General features: G+C 34.3%; 4 protein-coding genes, 3 long non-coding RNA genes and 1 other non-coding gene across 8 annotated transcripts; 4 read left to right on the forward strand and 4 right to left on the reverse strand.

The window, feature by feature from the left end:
- Positions 1–1,290: 1,290 nt before the first annotated feature.
- LOC131801547 (uncharacterized) lies at positions 1,291–1,978 on the reverse strand. The gene is made up of 2 exons (XR_009341856.1): positions 1,557–1,978; positions 1,291–1,492 (listed from the first exon to the last, which is right to left on the reverse strand). It is a non-coding gene; the product is annotated as an uncharacterized LOC131801547 (long non-coding RNA).
- A 6,367-nt stretch (positions 1,979–8,345) lies between these two features.
- LOC131801545 (uncharacterized) lies at positions 8,346–9,506 on the reverse strand. Its single transcript, XR_009341855.1, has 2 exons — positions 8,592–9,506; positions 8,346–8,520 (listed from the first exon to the last, which is right to left on the reverse strand). It is a non-coding gene; the product is annotated as an uncharacterized LOC131801545 (long non-coding RNA).
- Positions 9,507–10,187: 681 nt separating this feature from the next.
- On the forward strand, positions 10,188–10,974 carry LOC131803091 (uncharacterized). Its single transcript, XR_009342476.1, has 2 exons — positions 10,188–10,676; positions 10,745–10,974. It is a non-coding gene; the product is annotated as an uncharacterized LOC131803091 (long non-coding RNA).
- A 1,662-nt stretch (positions 10,975–12,636) lies between these two features.
- On the forward strand, positions 12,637–13,226 carry LOC101894905 (uncharacterized). The gene is made up of 2 exons (XR_009342502.1): positions 12,637–12,941; positions 13,010–13,226. It is a non-coding gene; the product is annotated as an uncharacterized LOC101894905 (transcript).
- Positions 13,227–15,218: 1,992 nt separating this feature from the next.
- Positions 15,219–15,545, reverse strand: LOC131803141 (metallothionein-2-like). Its single transcript, XM_059124231.1, has 2 exons — positions 15,506–15,545; positions 15,219–15,447 (listed from the first exon to the last, which is right to left on the reverse strand). The coding sequence occupies exons 1-2, from the start codon at positions 15,528–15,530 to the stop codon at positions 15,338–15,340; spliced, it is 135 nt and encodes a 44-aa protein (XP_058980214.1). The 5' UTR covers positions 15,531–15,545; the 3' UTR covers positions 15,219–15,337.
- Positions 15,546–15,969: 424 nt separating this feature from the next.
- Positions 15,970–16,351, forward strand: LOC131803103 (metallothionein-2-like). Its single transcript, XM_059124136.1, has 2 exons — positions 15,970–16,077; positions 16,148–16,351. The coding sequence occupies exons 1-2, from the start codon at positions 16,053–16,055 to the stop codon at positions 16,255–16,257; spliced, it is 135 nt and encodes a 44-aa protein (XP_058980119.1). The 5' UTR covers positions 15,970–16,052; the 3' UTR covers positions 16,258–16,351.
- A 3,078-nt stretch (positions 16,352–19,429) lies between these two features.
- On the forward strand, positions 19,430–19,994 carry LOC101896274 (metallothionein-2). Its single transcript, XM_005178722.4, has 2 exons — positions 19,430–19,589; positions 19,659–19,994. Exons 1-2 carry the CDS (start codon positions 19,565–19,567, stop codon positions 19,766–19,768), a joined length of 135 nt encoding a protein of 44 aa, XP_005178779.2. The 5' UTR covers positions 19,430–19,564; the 3' UTR covers positions 19,769–19,994.
- A 1,949-nt stretch (positions 19,995–21,943) lies between these two features.
- Positions 21,944–22,402, reverse strand: LOC101896446 (metallothionein-2-like). The gene is made up of 2 exons (XM_005178723.4): positions 22,314–22,402; positions 21,944–22,244 (listed from the first exon to the last, which is right to left on the reverse strand). The coding sequence occupies exons 1-2, from the start codon at positions 22,336–22,338 to the stop codon at positions 22,147–22,149; spliced, it is 123 nt and encodes a 40-aa protein (XP_005178780.2). The 5' UTR covers positions 22,339–22,402; the 3' UTR covers positions 21,944–22,146.
- Positions 22,403–27,668: the final 5,266 nt, after the last annotated feature.

The following is a 27,668-nucleotide window of genomic DNA, read 5'->3' on the forward strand; positions in this document are numbered from 1 at the left end:
TGTGATTTCATAATTATTTCTGTATACTAAGTCTGTTTTTTGAAACTGGATCAGTAGTAACAGTCTATAACGGATGAAGGCCGTGAAAAACTTCAGCCCGTACTGATCCACAAATTGTGAGAGAAATAAAAAACAACTATTTAAGAGTTCTACTGGATTGGTGAGAGAGCAATCATTGGATATAAGCTCGAGATCAGTGCGTAGACGAGTAGTGGCAACTGGTCTGCATGCCCGTAAGACATCAAAAAACCATTCATATCTGAAAAAATCAAAAAGGCTTTCGGAAACGATAATATTAAGTGAAATCAAGCTCAATGGAAAAAACATTATTTCTGGGATGACTCTACGTTTAATATTAAAGGCTCAGACGTGAAAAATTTTACGGTGAGAAGACCAAAAAATGAAGGACTCAAGCCGCAGTGTTGCAAAGGTACAGTGAAGCATGAGGGAGGGTCAAAAATGGCGTGGCGCTGTTTTTCTTTCTATGGACTTGGTCCTATCCATAAAATAAAGGAAGTTGTGGATCGCTTTGTTTACAAAGATGTGTTGGACATCACGTTGTTCACTTACGCTGAGTAAAATATTCGGCTGATATGGGTGTTTCAGCATGACAATGATCCCAAACTTGTATCAAAACTTGTCAAATATTGGCTGCGGGAGTCAAAAATTGATGTTTTGTTATGGCCGGCACAATCAACTGACCTAAACTCCATAGAAAACCTTTGGAGTATCGTAGATAGGAAGATCAAGCGAGATTCGGAAATAAATAAGCACAACATTTTCTAAAGAATTCGGGGTGCCTGGGAAAGCACACCCAAGGATCAAATTGAGCGTGTTATAGATTCAATACCTCGTAGGTGTGCAGCTGCTATCAAAAATAATGGTTATGCTATCGACTACTAGCCAAAATTTAATTATTTTAAAATAAAAAATCAAAAGTTGCTTTAGTTTTGACCAAGCAAAAATTGGGTCATTTTAGTTTTCCACATATTATTTTTCAATCAAAATTATTTTTGTATTTTTATTTTTAGTTTCTTAAAAGTGAATTAAACCCCTCATTTAAAACTGGAAAAATAATTACGATTTGTTTATTTTTGTAAAAGTTACAGGACATTTATTGTCTTTGCGATTTAAGTTGCTTTAGTTTTGGCCACCAGTGTATATGCTTCACTTATTTGATATCGCAATGCCATAATATGCGACGTATAGTATTTCTATTTGATACCCAAGATCACATTCAGTCTCTGTCAAATCAAATAGAAATCGATTGAGATTTAGATGTAGCCTGCATATGTTTTATAATGTTAAACTTATTTTGTATTTTCAAAATAATTTATTGTTGCAGATCATGTAGCGTAAGTTCAACTTTGGGGGCATTCATAGATTTATCACTTCTTGCAGCAATCCTCCTTCTTTCCAGTTTGACAGGGACAACCACAGTACACATCACAGGGGCAGTTTTCGCCACACTTTTCGGCATTGCATCTGCAAACTATTGAAAATGAATTGTTAATTACAAAATAAAAATTTCTATAAAATTGTACAATTGTACTTACCAATACCACAGGATTTGCAAGGCATTTTATTGTTGTCGATTTAATTAAAATTACAAGTAAAAAACTTTGTATTAACTTTTTTGGTTGATTTTTTTCAAATTATGATTGATATTCTCAACTTCAATAGCTGTCTATGTTGTGGGCAATCCGATTCAATGTGAATTTTCCAGATATATTTTTTATGGTGTCGTGTGCAGTTGCATTCTTTGCAGAACTTGTGGAAATTTCAATTCGTTTGTTTTCCTTCACTTCCCCTAACCGAGTGCACTGTTTAGCAGATATTGATGAACTGCAACACTTTCGATGTGAACCATGCACATTTTTGCTCTCCCCAGCAGTAGGCTCTCTCTCTCTCAAATTGGATTTGAGTAAACTTTAATCGCATTTTAAGTGCCCCGTACACGGTCAAAATGCATGACATCAAGATCTTGTATTTGTGCGTGAAGCTTTCAGTGCGCATTGTATCATTGGCAAACGACTTTATGTTTTTCACATTTACCGGCAAGGACCGGTAAACTTGCAACAACTCAAAAAAATTCATGATTCCTGATTCCTAATCCACATACACGTCAACATCGAACGTCATGCACGAAAAAAATCAAAAAATTCTGATTTTGCTTCATGGTTCGATGCGTACATTAACATTTTCACTAACACCACAAAATTGCATGTCATGCATTTTGACCGTGTATGGGCCACTTAAAGTGACTAAAGTTTAATGCAGGCCTAGCTAACTACTACCAATACAAAAAACTTTGATTGTTTATGTTTCACAGACATGAACATCAAGGGAGTAACTCTCCCTCTCTCGGTAGACATTATGTGTGTTAACTCTTTGTAAAAACTAGTAAGTCGACTTTCGATTAATCGACATTTAGTACTCAAATTTCTGAAAGTCGTAGTGGTCAAAACCGATTAATCAACTATTCATAATCGATTGTGCGATTTTGAACTGAATAACTAGATTATTAACACTCATTACTATATATATTGCTATATAAATTGTTGATTCGTTTTTAAGTAATTATACCCTACACCACACTGTGGTCTGGTCCCTATTTTGCATTTGTTTGTAACATGGTGACACTTTCTGAGTCGATTTATGGATGTTCGTCCATCTATGTATTTTTGTAAACAAAGTACAGGTGACATTTACGGCCCGATTGAAATGAAATTTTCTCATATCATTGGTTTTCGACGAACCCTATTGAAATTGTATATAACCGGTCATTATTTAGATATAGTTTTTATATATTATGTCGAATTTGGTGAAAATCAGTTCAGATGTACCTATACCCTTAGTGATATTCGAGAAAAGATATTAAATACAGCTCAAAATACCAAATTTTATCGAGATCGGCTCAAATATATCTATGAAGCTCTCAAATATATCTTCCAAATTCTGGTACATACGACCGAATTCAGGCTAGAAGAGAGTATCAAATTTGGTGAAAATCAGATCAGATGTAACTGTAGCTTTAATATTCTTTTACGATTCTGTATTTAAGTCCCTCACAGGTGTAAAATGTACTCCAAAACAACGATATTTGGTGAAAGTTATCAGAGACAGATAACGATATACATAGTAGCTACAGCAAAATCTGAAACGATCTACCAGTTCAGATTTCAATATAGTTCCATAAATATCTTTATCCGATATTACGTTTATTGTGCACCAAAGTGTAATATCAGCTCGAATAGTTCCGACATATTTCAATCTAAGAGTCAAATTCCCTTTCGATTTCAAATTATCATGTTGTATGATCTACTATACACAAATTCCCTATATAAATCTACTAAATATGCGTAGTGGTGTAGGGTATCATAAAGTCGACTACGTCCCACTTTTGATATTTTTAACCTTTTTTTATTTATTTACTAAATGCATTTTTTGTTTGTTTATTCTTTTGTTTGCAAACATTGATAAGATTTTATTGGATACAAAAGAAACAATAACTACATTAAATAAACAAAGCTTTGATGAGAAATGTACATTTAGTACAAAAATTTGATAAGATAAACATATTATTTGTATACCCTCCACCGCAGTATGGAGGGTATATTAAGTTTGTCATTCCATTTGTAACACTTGGAAATACAAATTTTAGACCCCACAAAGTATATACAGGGTGAGATGAAAAAAACTGCAACCAACTTCAGACCGCTGTGATTTCTAAGCCACTCGTCCGACAGCTATTAAAATTATTTCAGTGACAGCTCATTATATTGTTTACAAGAGTACAAAAGCTTTTTGGTGAGAATTTTCCAGAAAAAAAGTTATTAGTGGTGAACTGCCGAATTTGGTTTTCTCCGATGAGAAAACATTCGTTGTCCAGGCAGTTTTTAAATAAACATAAACAAAACAGTAAGTTTGGCCGGGTCGAACATTGAATACCCTCCACCATTTGGAACGAATTAGAAAATTTTCAAAAAAGTAAATCCATTAAAAATTCTGTTAAAACCTTTAAAATACTTAAAATCGGAAGTTACCGACATATGGGATATATGATATTTTGGACCTATATAGACAAATGTATGTCTGGAGGTAAAGTACTCACAAAGAACTCCTTGCGTATATAGATAATTATCTTGTAAGGGATAAAGTACTCACGAGGTACTCCTTGTGTGGATTTTCAGATAATTTCATTGGAAAATGTGGCTAAAATCATCAAAATCCCGAATATCGGGGGGTACCGTTATATGGATATACGATATTGTGGACCTATAAGAAATACCCTTTCAGGGGGTAAAGTGCTCACAAAGGACTGTTTGTGTAGAATTCTGTTGAAAAGTTTGGCTAAAATCATCAAAATACCGAATATCGGGGGGCGCCGTTATATGGGGGATATACGATATCGTGGACCTATATAGACAATTCTCTTGCAGGGGGTAAAGTACTCACAAAGGACTCCTTGTGTGGATTTTCAGATAATTACATTGGAAAATGTGGCTAAAATCATTAAAATACCGAATACCGACGAAGCTGAAAATGTGCACCTTCGTTTGGCCGCCAGAACTAAAGCGCCGGCCATAGTGATGGTGTGGGCCGCCATAACAGCCGATGGTCGCTCTCCGCTCGTATTAATCGACCGTGGCATCATAATAACTGCCGAATGATATCGCGAAAATAGTCTGGAGGGTGTTTTAAAGCCTTGGGCACACAAACATTTTGGCCTCGGACATTCCAACAGGACTCAGCACCATCGCACTCAGCACACGCCACCCAAGAATGGTTACAAAATGAGGTTGCTCGCTTCATTTCCAGCGCAAAGTTGGCACTAAAAAATACCAAAATGTCGGTCACCTCAAGCAAGCGCTTTGATGATGGATATATTAAAATATATTCTACTTTGCAAGGATTATATGAATCTATAGAATTGAGAAAATAATAATAAAAAATTAATTTTAAAATGGGAAAAAAATAAATTTTCCAAATTTAAATTGTGAAACAAATAAATGTGCAACAGTAAAAATTAAGTTTAATTAATTAATTAAATAATTAAGTTTGTTTTCGGCTTAATTAGCTCGCAGTCCTACTGTGTCGTTTTCTCTTAAAACATGCCTCCAAATGCACCCACAAGATGTGCTCTCTGTATTTAACTGCTACACATTCAAAGTAGAACATTCAAGGTTGAATATTGTCTATTTATAGCAAAAACAGAAAAAAATAATATTTAACAGTAAAATTTTAACTGAATTGGCAAAATAAACAATCTTATATTTAGATGATCCAACTGATAAGATTTTTTTATGCAAATGTAAATATTGGATAAAAAATCGTCTTTGTTGCATCCCAAAAATTTGACTATTCTACGATGCTAAATTTTGTATAAAAGCTGAATGCTAGCCCATAGATGCAATATATTTGAGAATATATTTCAAAGTAAAATACATCTTTCAACCCAATCAAAATAAAAGTAAAGCAAAATGCCCTGTAAAGGATGTGGTAATGGTAAGTGGACAAATATTTGAAATTTTCAATTTAAAGAATTTTAAAACCAATTTTTTTCACGGCTTCAGATTGCAAATGCACTTCCGAGAAGTGCGGCGACAAGTGTGACTGCCCCAAACCATGCAAGTGCATGTGCAAGGATTCGGAACATGCCAAACATGGTCATGGTCATGGCTCCACATGCCATTAGAGCCGAAATTATGCGCAAGGACTTTCGAAACACAATGCATTAACGCACGGTAATGGGACATCATAAATCAGGAGGAGTTAAGACCAGAATCAAAGGCGGAAACCCTAATTAATGGCAATACTATATACATCATTTTACTTATTATTGCAATAATTATATCAACAAATAAATATTAACCAAGACCAAAGATGACCTTTCAAATCCTTGCATTTACAAGACTTTCTTCCCCTTAAATAATACATGCCTGAAATCTTCGCATATCTAGCCAATTAAGAGCGTTTTTGATAAATGCAAAATGGACTATAAAAAGTAAAGGCTATGATTGCTAAGTTGGTTTGTTGATAAATATTGAAGATAAATATATTAGCTCGTTCGGAGGATAGAGAGGAGTATAAATATATTATTTATAAATATATTATTTATAATCGGTAATCAGAAAACCGCTACCCTAGGTCTCTTTGGACCAAATCCGTTTCAGGACATTTGGAGTCGATCTAACGTTGTCCGTCCGTCTGTCTGTCTGACTGGTGTGAACGATAACTCTCGAAGGGAATATCCGATTTGATCCAAACTTGGTACATCGAAATATTATTGTCAAACTTAGATCGAGTTTGGAGATGGGCAATATCGGTCCACTCCTTCTGGTACCTCCCACACAAAATGTCAAAATTTTCAAAGAAAATTATTTACTGCACAGAAAGAGAAAGGATAATCCGGGTTTACTCCAACTTTGCGAATTCTAATATTTGTATCAGTGCTATGTCAGATGTACCTCCCCCACAAAGCGTAAAAATTTGAAATAATTATAACTCTTAAACAAATTAAAAAGCAGTAAGTTCGGCCGGGCCGAACTTTGAATACCTCTACCATTTGGAACGAAGTTGGAAATTTTCAAAAAATAAAATCCGTAAAAAATTCTTTTAAAATCTTAAAAATACCGAATATAGCCCTTATATTGGGGTCTATACAACGAGGACCTACATAGGCATTGCTTGCTATAAGCCATTACCATATTATAAACGGGTATAATGTAGCATATTTTAAGTACCGTATATAGGGAGGTACCGTTATATCGAAGACCTGAAACTGGATGGACAATTTTCTGTCACAGGCCGTAGCATCCATTACGAAATTCAAATACGACATCCCAAACGGTAAATATTGTACCTAATCGTCAAAATACCGAATATAGGGAGGTACTAATATATGGGGGCTGTACGAAGACGTGAACCTGCACAGACAATTTTCTGTCATAAGCTGTAGTATCCATTACGAACTTCAAATGCCATATATCAAACAATTTCGGTGGGTATTGTACCTAAAATCGTCCAAATACCGAATATAGGGAGGTACTGATATTTGTGGCCTATACGAAGACCTGGACCTGCATAGACAATTTTCTGTCATAGATTGTAATTCCCATAACGAACTCTAAATACGTAATTTGAAACAATTCTGGTGAATAATGACGCTAAAATCATCAAAATACCAAATATTGGGAGGTACCGTTATATGAGGGCTATACGAAGACGCGGACCTGCCCAAACAATTTTCTGTCTTAGGGTGTAGTATTCATTTCGAACTTCAAATATTAAATTTGAAACAATTCCGGTGAAAAATGTCGCTAAAATCATCAAATACCGAGTATCGGGAGGTACCGTTATATGGGGACTATACGAAGACGTGGACCTGCACATACAGTTTTCTGTCTAAGGCTGTAGTATCCATTTCGAACTTCAAATACCAAATTTGAAACAAATTCGGTTAACAATGTCCTCAAAATACCGAATATCGGGAGGTACCGTTATATGGGGGCTATATGAAAACGTAGACCTAAACATGTGTGCAAAATTTTAGCCTTCTATCTCAATTCGTTCGACAGATAGCGTGATTACAACATACAGACAGACGGATAGACATGGCTAAATCGGCTTTGAATTTTACGCTGAGTATTTCGAGAAGTTATAAACGGAATGACAAAGATAATATACCCTTCATAGTATGCTGGAGGGTATAACAAAACCCTCAAAGAAGGCCAGATTCACATCCAAATCTTTTCAAATTGCATACATCCAAATATTTTTCCTAACGCAAGATCTGTTGTGAAGATGATATATATCTGCCAAACACTTCTGGTACTTCACCCACAAGGGGTCACAATATCTAATACTTATATCTGTCATAACTTGCAAAACAAGTCGGCGATTCTTCACAACTTGCTATATTTAAAAATTTATCTTCCGATCTGACATCTGATTTGAATATATACTTTATCGAAATTTAAGATTTCGCATAAAATTGGATATAAATGTTCGATTTCCTTCATATTTTGCACATACCAATATTTTTATCGGTATTAGATGAAATATAGAAATGGAATACTTCGGTCCGCTTTATCTGCTACCTAACGAATATTTCCATATTTTCCAAAAATTTGCACATAATTGATATAAAGTATAGGAAGTAGTCGATATAGTCCAAATCTGGCACATTGTAATATTTATATCAGTCTTAGGTCAGACATGAATTGGTCAATATTGGCCAACTGCTTCGGAACCTCCCCCATAACTCAACGCTGGCAGTATACATCTGTCGGAAAAACCGACTGATGCTATTTTACTTGTTTTGTTTTAAGAAGAGTATGCTATTAAATTGCTATTTAATCTTTATTTCAAATCATTTAAGTGACGACATACAGTCAAGATATTTCAAATGTGCACTCCGAGGCATTCATTATTGCTTAGCGGCAGTCTTGCAGGGGCAATTGCAGTTATGGTCACAGGAACACTTGTCACAGCACTTTTGGGCAGTACATTTGCAATCTACAGAAATAAATTACATTTAAATTATTTTTAATTATTATTAGCAATTTATTTTCTCAAGTTGTACGTACCGTTACCACATCCTTTGCAAGGCATTTTGTTGTTGATGTATTTTCAGATTTTTTATTAAAAAAAAAACTTGGGTTTTAAAACTTCTAACTTTTTGATATCTGTTGCAGTTGCAACATGCGCTCCTTATATAGCAATTGCGTATTACCACACTTTCGAATAGTGCCGTGTGCAATTGCACTCATTAAGAGATTTTAGCAAAGGAAAATCGATCAATCTTCTTCAGTTATGTGTACCGTGTGCAATTTTTTTTTTTGTGGATATCTTTAAAGTTTTGCACTCCAAAGCCGAAGTCTTTGTTAGCGATTTACTTGGGTCTCTTATCACTCTGCTGCATTTAGTGTGTGTTTGTTTCGTATTATGTTAAGGAAAATCCATCACAAAGTTCGGGATGCTAATTCCGAATGAAATTTAAATGAAAAGAAAATTGAGATACAGTATGGATTATGGTGGTGGTCATAATTTATTTTTGGTATGAAATAACAAAAAGTTTTGTATGAAATTAAAACAGTCGACTTGCCGACAGTTATATATATTGTAAAGGAAGTTCGGTTTAGCGATGTCCGTCCGTCTATCCGTCTGTGGAAATCACTCTAGGTTCCGAACGAATTGAAGTAGATTGATAAAATTTTGCTCTAATGTATGTTATGTCTGCAGGACTTTTGGTATTGAAAATGGACAATGAAGGTCCACGTATTGGTATAGCCCCCATATAACGGTACCTCCCGATATTCAGTATTTTGATGATTTTAGCGACATTATTCACCGGAATAGTTTCAAATTTGGTATTTAAAGTTCGAAATGGATACTACAGCCTAAGACAAAAATTGTCTGTGCAGGTCCACGTCTTCGTAGAGCCCCCATATAACGGTACCTCCCGATATTCGGTATTTTAATGATTTTAGGGACATATTTCACCAGAATTGTTTCAAATTTAGTATTTAAAGTTCGAAATGGATACTACAGCCTAAGACAGAAAATTGTCTGTACAGGTCCACGTCTTCGTATAGCGCCCATATAACGGTACCTCCCGATATTCGGTATTTTAATGATTTTAGCGATTTTATTCGCCGGAATTGTTTCAAATTTGGTGCAGGTGCACGTCTTCGTAAAGCCACCATATAAAGGTACCTCCCGATATTCGGTATTTTAATGATTTTAGGGACATTTTTTCACCAGAATTGATTCAAATTTGATATTCGAAGTTCGTAATGGATACTACAGCCTATGTCAGAAAATTGTCTGTACAGGTTCACGTTTTCATATAGCCCCCATATAACGGATATGGGGGCTATATGATATTCGGTATTTTGATTTTATCTACATTATAACCGATTTTTTTAAGTTCCGCATTTGAATATTGTAATGGCTTATGACAAATGATACCTACGCAGGTTAATGTCGTCGTATAGACCCTAATAAAATAGCTACATTTGGTATTTTTAAGATTTTAACAGAATTTTTAACGGATTTTTTTGTTTTTGAGAATTGGCAAATTCATTCCAAATGGTGGAGGGTATTCAAAGTTCGACCCGGCCGAACTTACAGCTGTTTTACTTGTTTTTTGTTTTTTCTAAAATATATCTTAATACCAAATATACCATAACCACCTCTATATCTCAATATCAAATATTGAAAACCAAACTTAGTAATATTTAGTACTTTTCATACAAATATAGGACAAATTGGCTATAAAACATATATTATAAGATTATGATGAATTTTCTTAAAAATCATGACGAAAATAAGATGTACATCTACGTTAGAGAGTGATAAGAGACTACTTCGCTCTAAGCAAAACGTTCGCAAAGACATCGGTTGTGGAACGTAAAAATAATGCAATAATGCACACGGTTAAAATAACGAACACTTATCGGTTTTTCACAAAATTCTACAACGCAATTGCAGTGCAATAAAATTGCACACGACACGTATCGAACGAACATATAATGAAAATCTGTTCCTATATAAGAGCTAGTATTTAGAGCAGAAAATAAAAACCAAAGTTTGAATAATATCAAAGTAGTTTTCTATTAAATCCTGAAATAATATCATAAACAAAATGCCTTGCAAAGGATGTGGAAACGGTAAGTAACAAGTGCGAAAATTATTTGAAATAATGATAAAAAATTTTAATTAATTGTTTTTTTCACAGATTGCAAATGCACTGCCCAAAAGTGCTGCGACAGATGTCCCTGCGATCACCATTGTCATTGTCCCTGCAAAACTGCCGCTAAGGAATAGCGCAGAAAAGGAGTTTGAAGTGAAAATGCTATATTAAATTTTCTTTCAGCATAAAATTTATATTGTATTTAAAAATGTTATTTAAATAATATAAAATAAAAAATAAAATAAAATAAAACAACCAAAGAATTAAACAACGGCCGGGCTAAACTTTTAATACCCTCCACCTTAGGATAAAGGAAACATTAGAAGAAATGTGGCAAAAACCATTAAAATGCCGAATATCGGGAGGTACCGCTATATAGGGGCTATACCAAATCGTGGACCTACACATGCAATGTTTCGCCAAAGGAGCTAGAAAACATTATGACCTACAAATACCAATTTTCAGACAAATCCGTGAAAAAAATGTGGCAAAAACCATTAAAATGCCGAATATCGGGAGGTACCGTTATATAGGGGCTATACCAAAACGTGGACCTATAATTACAATGACTCGCCACACGAACTAGGACCCATTATGATCTACAAATACCAATTTTCAGACAAATCCGTAAAAAGTTGTGGCATAAATCATCAAAATACCGAATATAGGGAGGTAGCGTTATATGGGGACTATACCAGAACGTGGACCGTTATATCTCATTTTCAATACCAACCATCCTAGACACAATACAAATTGCTCTGCTTAATTTTGGCGCTCTACGTCAAATAATGTGGGCTGTATCGTGATTTCAACAGATAGACGCACAGACAGACCGAGATCGTGTTATTTTGTGTTCGAAAAAAATTCACAAAAGGCATGGTCCATTTTACAGCTAAGTATAATCCAATGGTCATCAAATATGCTTGACTTCTTTCCTCTTTCAGAAAATGTTTTTTTTTTTTTTTTTTGGTCCATTTGGACCTCTGAATTTAAATCTCCATAACAGTAGGCTTTAATTCTCACCCTAACGCTACCCCATGAAAAAATTCGTGAGGATCGGATGATAATTGCGACCTGTATATAATACCGGTCGTTGGGGGGTGTAGAAAAAAAAAATTACAATTCAAAATTGTAAGTCAAATTGAAAAAATCGCATGCGATAAAAAATATGACAAAAATTGAAAAAAAAAAAAAAATGTAACAAAAAATATTCACTTTTTTATTGGCAGATTTTTACGTGATTTTCTTTGATGTTATCCGTTTCTGGCAAGAGACCATTCCGAATTGATGAGAATTATAAAATGAAATGATCGTGATTACTTGCCAAAGAGTATTTTAATGATTTTAGGGGCATTTTTCACCAGAATTGTTTCAAATTTGATATTTGAAGTTCGTAATGGATACTACAGCCTACGACAGAAAATTGTCTGTACAGGTCCACGTCTTCGTATAGCCCCCGATATTCGGTATTTTGATTTTATCGACATTATAACCGATTTTTTTAAGTTTCGCATTTGAATATTGTAATGGCTCATGACAAATGTTACCCACACAGGTTCATGTCGTCGTATAGACCCTAATAAAATAGCTACATTTGGTATTTTTAATATTTTAACAGAATTTTAACAGATTTTTTTGTTTTTGAGAATTGGCAAATTCATTCCAAATGGTGGAGGGTATTCAAAGTTCGACCCGGCCGTACATACAGCTTTTTTACTTGTTTTTTTTTTTTTTTTTTTTTAAATATATCTAAATGCCAAATATACCATAACCACCTCTATATCTCAGTATTAAATACTGAATATCGAATTTAATAGTATTTAGTACTTTTCATACAAATAGGCTATAAAACATATATTATAACATTATGATGAATTTTCTTAAAGATCATGACGAAAATTAGATGTACATCTACCTTAGAGAGTGATAAGAGACTACTTCGCTCTAAGCAAAACGTTCGCAAAACGTTCGGTTGTGGAACGTAAAAATAATGCAATAATGCACACGGTTAAAATAACGAACACTTATCGGTTTTTCACAAAATTCTACAACGCAATTGCAGTGCAATACAATTGCACACGACACGTATCGAAGCTACATATTATTAAAAATCTATTACTATATAAGAGCTGGTATTTAGAGCAGAAAATAAAAACCAAAGTTTGAATAATATCAAAGTAGTTTTCTATTAAATCCTGAAATAATATCATAAACAAAATGCCTTGCAAAGGATGTGGAAACGGTAAGTAACAAGTGAGAAAATTATTTGAAATAATGATAAAAAATTTTAATTAATTGTTTTTTTCACAGATTGCAAATGCACTGCCCAAAAGTGCTGCGACAGATGTCCCTGCGATCACCATTGTCATTGTCCCTGCAAAACTTCCGCTAAGGAATAGCACAGAAAAGGTGTTTGAAGTGGAAATGCTATATTAAATTTTCTTTGAACTCAAAATGTATATTGTATTTAAAAATGTTATTTAAATAATATAAAATAAAAAATAAAATAAAACAACCAAAGAATTAAGAAACAAGTAAGCAAAGGTTATAGACGTGCGGGGCCTACCATGTGATACCCTACAACACTACAATATGTTGGAAGCCCCCTTATGTTCAAATTCATTTTGGAAGATTTCGATATTGAAATAATGTCATAGAGGCCTGCCCAGATGTTACCCTTATTTACGCATTCCGCCGTGTTGTTATGTATTCGAAAAAAATGCACACTTTTTTATTGGCAGATTTTTATGCGATTTTCTTTGATGTTATCCGTTTCTGGCAAGAGACCATTCCGAATTGATGAGAATTATGAAATGAAATGATCGTGATTATTTGCCAAAGTGATCAGCTGAAAATGTGCACATTCGGTTGGCCACCAGAACTCAAGCGCCGGCCATTGCCGATGGTCGCTCTCCACTCATATTAATCGACCGTGGCATCAGAATAAATGCCGAATATTTAAGCGAAAATATTTTGGAAATATTTGTATTAAAGCCTTGGCCGCGCAAACATTTTGGCCGCAGACCTTGGACATTACAGCAGGAATGAGCATCATCGCACTCAGCACGCACCACCCAAGAATGGTTACAAAATGAGGTTCCTTGCTTCATGTTCAGCGCACAATGGCCACCAAAATCTCCGGATACCAATCCGTTGGACTATTGTTGGACTAAACAAGTAAAAAAGTTGTAAGTTCGGCCGGACCGAACTTTGAATACCCTCCACCATTTGGTACAAATTTGGCAATTTTCAAAAAAAATTAAAGAATCCATTAAAAATTCTGTTAAAATCTTAAAAATACCGAATGTATTGGGATCTATACGACGACGTGGACCTGCATAGGCAACTTTTGTCATAAGCTATTATAATATTCAAATGCTAAACTTAAAAAAAATCTGTTTATAATGTAGATAAAATAAATAAAATACCGAATATAGGTAGGTACCATACGTGGACCTGCACAGACAATTTTCTGGCATATGCTGTAGTATCCATCCAGTATCGAACGTCAAATACAACATTTGAAATAATTCAGGAAAATAATGTCGTTAAAATCATTCAAATACCAAATATCGGAGGGTACCGTTATATGGGGCTATACGAAGACGTGAATCTGCACAGATAATTTCCTGTCATATGCTGTAGTATACACTACGAACTTCAAATACCAAATTTAAAACAATTCCGGTAAATAATGTCGCTAAAATCATCCAAATTCCGAATATCGGGGGTACCGTTACCGCTATACGAAGACGTGGATCTGCATGGCCCATTTCCTGTCATAGGCTGTAGTATCCATTACGAACTTCAAACACCAAATTTTAAACAATTCCGGTAAATAATGTCGCTAAAATCATCAAAATACCGAATATAGTGGGGTATAGTTATAATGGGGCTATACGAAGACGTGGACCTACATAGCCCATTTTCAATACCAAAAGTCCTGCAGGCATAGTACACATTTGAGTAAATTTTTTTCCACTTACTTCATTTCGTTCGGAAGCTAGAGTGATTTCCACAGACGGATAGACGAACGGACATTGATAAATTTTATGCTGATCAAGAATATATATACTTTGTGGGGTCTAAAATGTATATTTCGAAAAAATCCAAAGTTATTCTGAAATTTGATGCTATTTCCGACATTCTTTTGCTTTCATTCAAAAAAATTTAAAAAATAAATGTAAAAATTATGGCAATTGACTTTGTTTCAGTTTTTTTTTTATCTCACCCTACATGTACATGAGTACATGTTTCCATTTTTAGTACTTTTTGTACACATATAGTGCGAATTTAGTGCGATACACAGCACCAGTGACCCCCATTCCAAATTTAGGAATTCTAGCTCTACTGCTTCCTCAAATACAAAGGGTACCATATTAAGTACAAATTTCCCAAGTACAAATTTCCCAAAACCCAGCCTCTGATCCCTTCGGACATTGTTCGTGCGGAAGGGAAAATACCCCATCATATTTCACATGTAAGCACCAAAAATGACCCAATTTTTAAAAAAATAATATTTATAATGTTTTTTTGTGCCAAAATGTTTTATTATATTTTTTAATACTTATTAGCTAACTTCAGAACTCTGGAACTTTTGTACCTAAATCACCGATCTTAAGTCATGTTGTTAAAGATTTAATTTTTATTAGAGCAGCATTGATCCTTGGGTCCATTCTTGCAAACACAGTTGCATTCCTGGTTACAGGCACAATTGTCACCGCATTTCACAGTTGAACATTGGCAGCCTGAAATGAGAGAAAACATTTTAATTATCCTTATATATTTTAATTAAATTATACTCACTGTTGTTGCATCCTTTACAAGCCATATTTGTTTTTTTTTATATTTTGTAAATACTTCAAAATTGTTGATTCTCTAGTTGATCAAATCACGGATCCGTTTCAAATGATATTCTTTCACTAAAAAAAGTCTGTTATTTATATGAGTTATATTCATGAATAAAATGCATAAATCGATAACGTATCGTGTGAAATTGCACATTTTTTATTTACGATAGGAGGTACAACACATTATTATTAAATGTTTAAGAAAATATCCAGAAATTATTGAGGTAATGTATGCTATGTATGAAGCATGCACACATATGTACATATAATAGATTTCCATTGATCGCCTTATCAGTGCACACGTTTCCCGTTATGTGTGAGGGAATATTTCACCCCCAATTACCGAGTGCAAAAGAACCCGTTACAATGTTACTTTGTCGTACACGTTGGCAGACAATAAAGCATATATAAATATAGCATTGCAAGAGGTGAACGTCAGTAAAAATAAAACCTTTACATCGTTTATTCAAATTAAATATCTAATAAGAAATTTCTCTACCAAAATGGTCTGTGAAGGATGCAATAATAGTGAGTTTCAAATTCGAGGCATTTCCTTGATTATTTTTTATTCATTATCAACATATATTTTCTCTCAAAGACTGCCAATGCTCGACAACAAAATGTGGCGACAACTGTGGCTGCAACCAGGAATGCAACTGTGTCTGCAAGAATGGACCCAAGGATCAATGCTGCACAAATAAAAACTAATTTTGAGAATGGAAGAAGAATATGACATCTTGAAGGAAAATAGCTGATATCTTTTATTCATAAAAAACCAACAATCAATAAAACTTATAACTATATCAAATGCAATGTCATTTTGAAAATTTGAATGAAGACTAAGTTTGGCAATACTTACGTAACAAAAATAACTCGGTACCTCTTTTCGTATTTTAGGAGAAAAGTGACTATTCAAAACGTTGTTCTTGGTTTGGAAGGCATCGGAGTACATGTTCCGTTCATCGAAAAACTAAGAACTTATTATATTTAACAATTTTAACATTAGTAGGGGATATAAATGTAGACTGATGTCTATCATTTTAAACTCTATTTGGTATTCATAGAAATATTAAATGCCCAAAATTTAAAGGAACTAGGTGACTCCTTTAACAGGTTAATCCATGCATGATAAGACCATGGGGTAAATATCAGCAGAAATGGGTCGATATTTTTATACTCTCCACCATAGAATTAATTAAATTTTCCATTCCGTTTTCAACACAAGATCTGGTGTGAAGATCGAATATATCGGTCCAAACCTCATGGTGCTTCCCCCACAGCAGGTCAACATTTTGAAAAATCATGAAGCTCATAAAACACGAAATGAGTATTCGATTCACTTCAGTTTTCACACATCTTAATACCTTTTTAACACAAGTTGTGGTTTAAAGATGGGATACATCGGACCAGTCATTTTGGTACCGCCCTACAACGGGTCAAAATTTTGAATAATTATGACTCTCATAAAATGCAAAATAAGCATCGGATTCTCCTCAAATTTCGCACATTCCAATATTCTAACTAACCCAACATCTGGGGTGAAAATGGAATATGTCGGAAGATTCCTTCCGGTACCTCACTATCAGCGGGTTTAAATTTTAAATAATTATTTAAATAATTATAAAATGCGAAATTAGCATCGGATTCTCTTCACATTTCACACATCGCATCCTTTTTATAAATACAAATTTTTAACGAGAGTTTTAAATACCAAATTAAACATTGTGGCTGGAACCCTCAAAATGCCAAAAACTAGGAAGTTGCGCTATATAGACCTATATTAGCAAATTTCTTCCAAAAGGAGGAAGAACTACTAAATATAAACCTTAAACCTAATGCATTTTAAACCTTCAAAATACTCTACATTCAAAGTTACCATTTTGTGAGGTCATTTTTGCCTATTCGACTCATCGACTCAAGGGCCGATGGAGCCCATTTTTAATGCCAAAACATCCTAAAGACTTTCTATTGAGCATCGAAGCTCTCCATAAAATATTGTGACTCCTTAAACAGTATCGAATTGGGGGCTTAGTTTTAACATTTATCCTGCAACCGCAAATTCTAGGACTTATCATTCATTTTTCCCAGAGGATAGAAAATATTCCTCCAACAAAATATTCAATACCAGACCATGGATTTTAAACTTAATGGATATTGAAAATGTTTGCAAATTTTAAATCTTAGCCATGGAGAAATTGTTTTCGGGAAAGTTAAACAATAGTGTATTGAAAACCTATATAAGCACGATTACAGTCTTGAATATGCAATCAATGTTATTATTCTACACCCGATTTCATCCATATTTTTTTTAACAGAATTGGCTGTATTTTCGCCTCTGAAGACCCCAATAGTTAGAAAAAATTGTCGGAATAACTCGAATACTTACAATTTTACTGACTTAAAAAATATTTCGTACATTTTGATACTTAATCGGTAGTAAATTTAGAATTCTGCTTTTCATACCCTACAACACTATGTTTTGGGGGTATTATAAGTTTGATTGGGCCAAAAATTATGTAACAACTCGAAATATTGATTTCCCACATAGGAAAGTATACGAGCTAAGTCGATCTAGCTAGGGCGGACGGACGCCCGTCTGTTCATGTCCATTCATAATTATGGCCCGATCTTCAAGAAATTTAGAATGGAGCTAGAGCAAGAATAGAAGCCTATTGCTTTTGGAGATGACCGCATAATATTTAGGAGTTGAAATGGACCAACAACTGAAAAATTTCTTGATTTTGCAGTTACTATAAGGGTCGCAATTATAAACAATCGAAGCTGAAGTAAGCATGGGGCTAGAGCTTAGGGCTGGCCAGAAGCCTTTTCCCGTGTTCTCCTTACAACACAGGTTGGGGTTATTAAATACAGATTGTAATTATCGTCCGATTCTCACGAAAATCACAAGGGTAGGGTTAGGCTCAGAAGGCCTTTTGTTTTAAAAGATGTCCGCAATATATAGATACAGAGGGGCCTCTTGCTTTTGGAGATGATCGTAAAATATTTAGGGGTTCAAATGAACCAAAAACAGAAAAAAATTCCTAATCACACAATTGAAGCCAATCGACACGCCTGAGAAGAGAATTAAGGACAGGGAAGAATTCTGGCATTTTGGATGACCATTGGATTATATTTAGCTGTAAAATGGACCACAACAACTAACAGCAGGACCGAGTACATAAATATTGGGCAAATGTCCTTGGTCAAAATGTTATGGGTAATAATTGGCCAGTGCTCCGTGACATAATTTTAAAAGTGAAAATTTTCAAAATGGGAATCTTATTTGAAATTAGTTTACCTTAATTTCGTTGTACCATAGTTCCAAGATTCATTTAGCTCTATGCCACAAAAAAAACTAGTAACCAGAAATGTAGTAGGCGATCAAGAAACCCAGTGGGCGATCAAGGAACCCAGTGAATGATATCCTCTTAAAAATATTTGAATACATTTTTTTTTGCTAAATATTAATTTTTATGGGTTTCTATCTAATTTTCATATTCTCATTAAATTTTCATTTCAGTACTTTCTGGACAATCATAGTTTTATCACCACGGTTTTCAATTTTCTCTCTTCTAGTTTTAATATTTATTAAACAGGACGGAAATACGGCAAAAGGCCAACGGAAGATTTAATGCGTTTGGAAGACTTGAATATTTCAATAAATAATTTTAGCAATAACTAATAATTTCGTCACCACAATAATGATGCATGGAAATGTATCGAGCAAGTAATTGTATTGGCGTGCAAAAAACATAACTTCTTATCTTTAATTACTTAAATTACTTTCCCTCTAGATCAATAGTCTTATCAGTGCACACGTCCGCAGGTAGGTCTATGAAAACACACAATTTACCCACTAATTAACGAGTGCAAAATCACTCGTTACAATGTTATTTAATTCCATACATTGACGGCGAGTAGAAGTCATATAAATATTGGACTATAATTTGTGTAAGCAGTAACAATCATACCACGTCTCAGAACAAATTCCCACAAAAGAAAAAGTTGACTCAAAATGGTCTGCAAAGGATGCAACAACAGTAAGTTTATTATTTAAGATGTTGATTTCAAAATATCGTATATTAATAATATTCTTTCATACCCTGAAGACTGCCAATGCTCCACAGCCAAATGTGGTGACAACTGTGCCTGCAACCAAGAATGTAACTGTGTCTGCAAGAATGGACCCAAGGATCAATGTTGCTCTAACAAAAATTAATATCCTTTAAAGATGTAGAAATATGTTGAGGGCTTGAGTAAAGCTGAATTGAATTAACATTTGTATAAGTAAAATAAATATATATATATATAATAATTTTATCACATAAAATGTTCCCATATAAAATTTATTGTAAATCGAAAGAAGAATGGAATGTTACCAAAAACATTTTAAAAATGGATTAGAAAAAGAATAATTTGAATAAAAATACCAATTGTAATATTAACGACTATGCCTTTCTGATGTCTCCTAGTATTCGAAATTAAGGTAGTGGCGAATTATAAACTAATTTAAAAATATTATAGATAGTTTTGGTTAGTATTTTTCTAACGGATTTGACTTATTCAATAAAAATCGCAAATACCAGCAATATAGCCGTTTTCCGTTGGGAAAAAAATGATTAAGTCCTACAAAATTCTTAAAATCAGGCCTTACAGTAAATTAATTTTTGTATTACCTCCACTATATAAAAGAGGGTATTTTAAATTTGTCAATCCGTTTGCGACACCTCCAAACTTTCGTCGGATGCCCAATAAAGTATGTATTCGTAATCAATATATGTCCTTATGTGACATAGCATTCTCCATATATATCCATATTTCCCCATAGCCTCATATAACAGTACAGCTCGATATTTGGTATTTTGACGATTTTATACGATTTCCACGGAATGTTTACAAATTTGATATTTACATTTTCGCAATATATAACAACACCTATATGGTGATTTCACCGAATCTTGCAGATTTAAATGGAACTCGTTGTTGGTGAGCACCTCTTAAAGGATTGATGCTTGAAATTAATTGAACATACCTAATCCGCTCATCTATATAAAATAACGAGAAAAAAACTAGATAAAAGTTTTGGGACCATCCTTAAAAAACAGACAGGAGAATATTTCCTTATTATACCCTCCACCATATTATGGAGGGTATATTAACATTGTCATTCCGTTTGTAACTCCACATGCTGGACCCTACAAAGTATATATATTCTGGATCAGCATAAAATTCTAAGTCGATTTATCGATGTCCGCCTGTCTGTTGCAATTACGCTATCTTTCGATGTTAATATTTTGCACATGTGTGTATTATGCCAGTAGGCAAGTTAAGCTCTAAAATGGGCTATGTCGGTCCACGTGTTCGTATAACCCCCATATAACGGAACATCCCATTATTAGGTATTTTAATGCATTTAGTGACGTTATTCAACGCAATTGTTTCAAATTTCGTATTTTAAGTTCGTAATGATTACTTCAACCTATGACTTCAACCTATGTTCGCAGGTTCACGTCTTCGTATAGCGTATATAGAACGTATAGGCCCCACATAACGGTGCCTCCCCTTATCGGCATTTTTATGGTATTAGAGGCATTGTAGACCGGATTTGTTTCAAATTTCGTATTTAATGGGTACTGGAGCCTATGACATAAAATAGCGTATACAGGTCCACGTCTTCGTATAGCCCTTATATTTTGCTGATTTTGAAGTTCGTAATGGGTACTCCAACCAGAGATTTGTATATGATTTTGCGGCGTTTTTCGCCGGAATTGACAGCCTATGACAACAAATTACTTATGAAGGACAGCGTCTTCGCATAGCCCCCATACAAGGAGTTTCTTTTGGAAGGTATTTTTCTACGGATTTTTTTAATCTACAGATTTCAAATTCCTCCAAATAGTGTAAGGTATTAAAAGTTCGGCCCGTCCAAGCTTATATGCTTTTTTAGTTGTTTAACTCTACTTTCTTCTGAATTGCCCCATAGTAACAAACTTCGAGGATTTCAAAATAAACAACGGGGGTTGTAGCAAATTTTATACTAGTTTTGAAGTTCTAAAATATTTAATTACATGCCTTAGTCCATGGTCGGTGTCACTGTATCTGGATGGATGGAAGCAATATCAAATATTTGCCAGGGTAGATATAGCTACTGCGAACCAGACGTATTACATTTTAATTTATTAAGTTTAAAATAATTTTGAGGGTCTATTTTAAATACTGCTTAGAAATTTACGCTGATCAAGAATATTTGTGTACCTTTTAGGATCGCTGAAGAATTTTTTAGGTGTTACAATTAGCATGACAGAAAATTTATATAGCCATCATTTTATGGCGGATGATATAATTAAGTTATTGTAATAACTTAATTATAATTAAGTTAAGTATTGATATAATTAAGTTAAGTATTGCAAAACTACTAAGTTCCAGGATATATACCACAATTCATCTCCGATTTTTGTAGGTGTGGTTCCAATCCCAACCAAGAAAAAATTTGCCTATGGATAAAATTTGCTTTAATAAAATTATTTTATTCTTTTATAAGTATGGTTTCATATATTTTTCTCTACACTTTCCACATATTTTATAAGATTTCCAAAATTAATTTTTATTTGAGCAGCATTGATCCTTGGGTCCATTCTTGCATTCCTGGTTGCAGGCACAGTTATCGCCACATTTTGTTGTGGAGCATTGGCATTCTATAAGGAAGGAAATATGACTGTTAATACAAAACTCTTTAAAATACTGCCGCTAAATAATAAACTTACTGTTGTTGCATCCTTTGCAGACCATTTTGTCACGATGGTTACTTTTTAAGTTTTTGTTCTGAGAAACGAAATAATGGGAGTTTTTGTTTGTTACTGACTTTAACCGTCTGTTTTGCTATATTTATATTCGATTTTTACTCGTCAAGGCATAAGTTGAAATGAAAACGTAACGAGTGCTTTTGCACTCGTTAATTGATGAGCAAAATTTTGCGTTTCGCAGACCTACAGCAGACGTGTGCACTGATAAGGCGATTGATCTAGATGGAAAACAATTATTATCGCGATAAGTAGTTATGTTGTAGACACATACATACAAATATAATTTTCTCGCACATACTTTGATGCATCATTATATGCTGATGAAATCACAGGTTTATTTATTGAAATTTTTAAGCCATAATCAAATTAAAAAATTAATCACCAAGAAATTTTGAGGAAAATCCTCTGAATATAAGAAATGGATGAATTTTCGATGAATTTCAACATTGTCTGGGACTTAGATGTGACTCATGTGTTTGCAAAATATTAAACTTGCGGAGATGACGTGACATGGTACAATTAAATTATGGCAATTTCATTTCAAATATTAATACCCAAATCTGCATTTTCCTTTATTTAACGTATAAAATTAAATTCAACCTCCAGTATATTTCGCGATAATATTCGGCATTTATTCTGATGCCACGGTCGATTAATACGAACTGAGAGCGACCATCGGCTGTTATGGCGGCCCACACCATTACCATGGGCGGCGCTTGAGATCTGGTGGCCAACCGAAGGTGCACATTTTCAGCCGACCTCTTTGGCAAGCAAAACACGATCATTTTGTTTGTTTACAACATGCTGGACCACGAATGTTTTCTTATCGGAGAAAACCAAATTCGGCAGTTCAACACTTTCGGTCAAGCCATGCAATTTTTTAGCTCTTTTGAGTCTATTTTCTTTCTGTTGCGGTGTAAGTTCTTGCACTTTTTGGAATTTCAATGGCTTCACCCCGAGCTCATTTTTCAATATTTGCCGAAGGGAATATTGCAATATGTTCAGCTCACGAGCCATTTTTCGGCACTGTGACGCGGGTTTCGATCAAGTCTCTTTTTAACTTTGCGAACCATTTCTGCTGATGTTGCTGTTTTCTTCCGTCCACTTCCTTGACATCGGACTACGCTAAACAGTATCACGGTAACGAGCGATGGTACGAGACGCAAAAGATAAATGCTGGATGCTCTGGCGATAGCCACTTGTGGTTTTCCAGCCAAATATAAAGAAATCACACTATCACCCTTAATTTCCATCACGAATAACTTTTTTCTGGAAAATTCTCACCGAAATGCTTTTGTACACTTGTAAACAACAAAATGAACTGTCACTACAATAAATTTAACAGCTGTCGGACGAGTGGCTTAGAAATGACAGCAGTCTGAAATTGGTTGCAGTTTTTTCATCAGGGTGAAATGAAAAACTGCAACCTCTCTAGCCATATGGCTGAGGGTATAAAAATTGTGTCGTTAAATATTTGAATATTTTGAGTAAGCTGTATTATATCTGTGAAGCGATACCTTCCATTTTCGATACTATCATTGGTGGGTATCAAAAGAAATAGACTGATCTTGCCCATTTTGGCACCTGACCTAAGTTTTATACAAATATTTCAATGTGTACAGCTTCAACTGTTTCAATATTTTGACCGTTTCATATCCGAGATGCTGGACGGATTGGGCCGACAGAAAAAATTGAATGTCTGGAATTTCGGGATAATGTTAACACTTTGTGGGTCATATTGCAAAAGCAATTTGTCTATAGTACCATGTAGAGAATTCGAATGCGCCTCCCTCGAGGAATTTAATTTTTTTTAAGTAGGTGATATTTTTCAACTCTAAACTCAATTTTAGTTTAAAATTTACAGTGTACCAAGATTGGACCCAGATCGGATCAGACGGATCGAAGAGTAATAATAAACAACAGCAGACGAGAAGAAGGACATTGCTAATTGACTCCATGTTTTTGAAACGGATTTCGTATAAAGAGAGATAGCATTAAAACCCGTTTTTATACCACCACCATACTATGGAGGGTATATTAACTTTGTCATTCCGTTTGTAACTCCTCGAAATACTCACGTCAGACCCAACAAAGTATATATATATATTCATAATCAGCGTAAAATTTTAAGACGATTTAGCGATGTCCGTCTGTCTGTTGTAATCACGCTATCTTTCGAACGAATTGAGATAGAAGACAGTTCGTTCGTAAATGGGCCATGTAGATCTACGTTTTCATATAGCCCCCATTCGGCATTTTGATGATTTTAGCGTCATTATTCACCGGAATTGTTTCAAATGTGGTATTTGAAGTTTGAATTGGATACTACAGCCTAAGACAGAAAATTATCTGTGCAGGTCCCCGTCTTCGTATGGCCCCCATATAACGGTACCTCCCGATATTCGGTATTTTGATGTTTTTAGCGACAAAATTCACCGGAATTGTTTCAAATTTGGTATTTGAAGTTCGAAATGGGAACTACAGGCTGTGACAGAAAATTGTGTATGCAGGTCCACGTCTTCGTATAGGCCCTATATATCAGTACCTCCCTATATTCGGTATTTTGACGAGTTTAGGTATAAAACCCACCAAAATTGTTTGAGATGTCGTATTTGAAGTTCGTAATGGAAGCTACAGCCTGTGACAGAAAATTGTCTATGATGGTCCAGGTCTTCGTATAGCTCCTATATAACGATACCTCCCTATATACGATATTTTGATGATTTTAGCTACGTTATTCACCGTTTAATTCAAGTTTCGAATTTGAATATGGTAATGGCTTATGACAAACAATTCCTATGTCGTATAGACAGGTATTTTAGGTATTTTTAAAATTTTAACAGAATTTTTTAAGGATTTTATTTTTTGAAAATTTTCAAATTCGTTCCAATTGGTGGAGGATATTCTAAGTTCAGCCCGGCCGAACTTACTGCTTTTTAACTTGTTTTTTTTTTTTTTTTTGATGGGGCTTATTTTGACGTATCTAAGACTAAGAGTTAAAAAAGTTGAATTAAGTGCATTTTTAGATAGGTTCTACTAACCCTAACCCTAGACTTTAAATAAGACATGCCCCAAAAAATATATATTTTCTTATATTCCCTTTCAACATGAGTCTTTGAACTTAAAGCATTAATAAATTCAACAAAAATTGAAGACAAACTTATCAAAGCATAGAGGTGTTGATGTTAATGTTATTTTTCTCGTTATTTGTTGCGTGTTATTGTTATGCCACCATTCAACATTGTTGGGCGCAATGGAAAACCCCCCAAAGTGGAATGTCTCTCAGCATCTTGACTTGTGTCGTTTTTTCTCCTTCTCCTTCTTTTCTTTCACCGAAACTGTTAACGACACTATGGAGAGTAATTTTTGACAGCGAAATGTGTTTATTTTCTCTTTTCTTTGAGAAACAAAAAAATGGCAAAACTTTGTTGCTTCCCATTTCGATGAGAAGTTTTGGGAGTTTTGTTTTTTGGAAATTGATATTGTCGCTGTTTTCCCTACTCCCTTTGCTTGTCTCTCCCCGTACTGCCATAAAAATTTGCATATTTTAGCATTGATTTTATGCACAGTTAAGCATTAATGTCATCATCATCCCATACGATGTGGGTTTCCTGCTTGGCTTCTTTGCTGGTGACATAATAATACTTCTGGGGTACCGCACCGCACCACACCACGCCAGTTGTGGCTGTTAACAACGCCATGTAATTGTTTTTCAATGTCCTGGACGCTGTTCAAAATCCCTTAAGTACATTTCGTAGTTGTTAAAGTCTTTTTGATTGCTTTAATTCACTGAAAAGTAAAAAAAGTTTGGTAATATAAATAATTTCAATTTTTTTTTTTTTTTTTGTGAAAAAGATGGATTATTTTTTAACACTGGGCAGTTTCAAAATTGATTTCTTTATAACAATAGCTAAATGAGTTATTATACAGTAAAAGACCAAACGGTCTTCTATAAAAAGATAACAAAATGGGAGTTTTTTTAAGACATTTTTTCATATAAATGAAAGGCCCAAATAGAATTCGATAAATATATATGACACCAAATTCAAAATAAAAAGTAAGCTTTGTTTTTTCACCGTATTTATTTCTTGTGTTTTTAATCCCATCTTGCAAAATATTGGAAATTTCAAAATCAACACATAGGTAATTCATGTATTGGAACACGTATACCTGACTATAAGAACAAATCAATCTTAATAAGTAATCCAATAATATTTTATCGAATCAGAACATCGTGTGCACAAATAGTGATGAATTAATAATTTTATCAACATTTTCGAAATAAAGAATTGATTCATAGGAGGTTTACTGCCTTTAATGTACAGTATGGTGGAGGGTATAACAATAAGAGGAATAACAGAATCTGAATGAAAGATTGGAAAAAAAATTAATTCGCGCTTGAAAAAATTAATTAAAAGTTCATTAGTTGAATTAAATGTATCATTGGCAAACGACTTTATGTTTTTCAGAACGACCGGTAAACATCCAACAACTCAAGCAAATGTTTTTCCTCAACTTTAAAAAAACGTCACAAATAAGAAAATGCATGATGCCTCAACTGCACACACGTCATAATCGAACGTCATGCACGAGAAAAATCAGAAAATTCTGATTTTGCTTTATGCATTGTAGGTGTGATGCATACATAAACATTTTCACTAACATCACAAAATTGCATGTCATGCATTTTGACCGTGTACGGGGCACTTAAAATGACTAAAGTTTAATGCAGGCTTAGCTAACTACTACCAATACAAAATCATTAATTGTTTATGTTTCACAGACATGAACATCGAGAGAGTAACTCTCCGTCTCTCGGTAGACATTATGTGTGTTAACTCTTTGGAAAAACTAGTAAGTCGACTTTCGATTAATCGACTTTTAGTTCTCAAATTTCTCAAAGTCGTAGTTGACTATGAACTGTGGTCAAAACCGATTAATCAACTTTTCATAGTCGATTGTGCGATTTTGAACTGAATAACTAGATTGTTGAGTATTAACAATTACTATGCTTGCTCCGTTGTTGATTCGTTTTTAAGTAATTATACCCTACACCACACTGTGGCCTGGTCTCTTTCCTATACCCTCAGCCATGAAGGTTAACTTAACTTTGTCATTCCGTTTGTAACTCCTCGAAATAATCATGTCAGACCCAACAAAGTATATTTCGCGTAAAATTCTAAGTCGATTTGGCGATGTCATTCTGTCCGTCTGTCAGCATTTTTAACGGATTTTATTGATTGAAAATTTCCTAGATTGCATTTCTGTGTGACATGGAGAAGGAAACGAGTCCGACCCATACTCCCCAACCATAGA

Source organism: Musca domestica, unplaced genomic scaffold (genome assembly GCF_030504385.1).
Source record: "Musca domestica strain aabys unplaced genomic scaffold, Musca_domestica.polishedcontigs.V.1.1 1, whole genome shotgun sequence".
NCBI lineage: Eukaryota > Metazoa > Arthropoda > Insecta > Diptera > Muscidae > Musca > Musca domestica.

Coding starts and splice junctions, on each gene's coding strand:
- LOC131803141 (XM_059124231.1), bottom strand. CDS start 15,530: ATGGCTTGTAAAGGATGCAACAACA. Junction 15,448..15,505: donor TTGTAAAGGATGCAACAACA/GTGAGTATAATT, acceptor CTCTCATTTCAG/GCTGCCAATGTTCAACTGTG.
- LOC131803103 (XM_059124136.1), top strand. CDS start 16,053: ATGGTCTGTGAAGGATGCAATAATA. Junction 16,078..16,147: donor CTGTGAAGGATGCAATAATA/GTGAGTTTCAAA, acceptor TTTCTCTCAAAG/ACTGCCAATGCTCGACAACA.
- LOC101896274 (XM_005178722.4), top strand. CDS start 19,565: ATGGTCTGCAAAGGATGCAACAACA. Junction 19,590..19,658: donor CTGCAAAGGATGCAACAACA/GTAAGTTTATTA, acceptor CATACCCTGAAG/ACTGCCAATGCTCCACAGCC.
- LOC101896446 (XM_005178723.4), bottom strand. CDS start 22,338: ATGGTCTGCAAAGGATGCAACAACA. Junction 22,245..22,313: donor CTGCAAAGGATGCAACAACA/GTAAGTTTATTA, acceptor CCTTCCTTATAG/AATGCCAATGCTCCACAACA.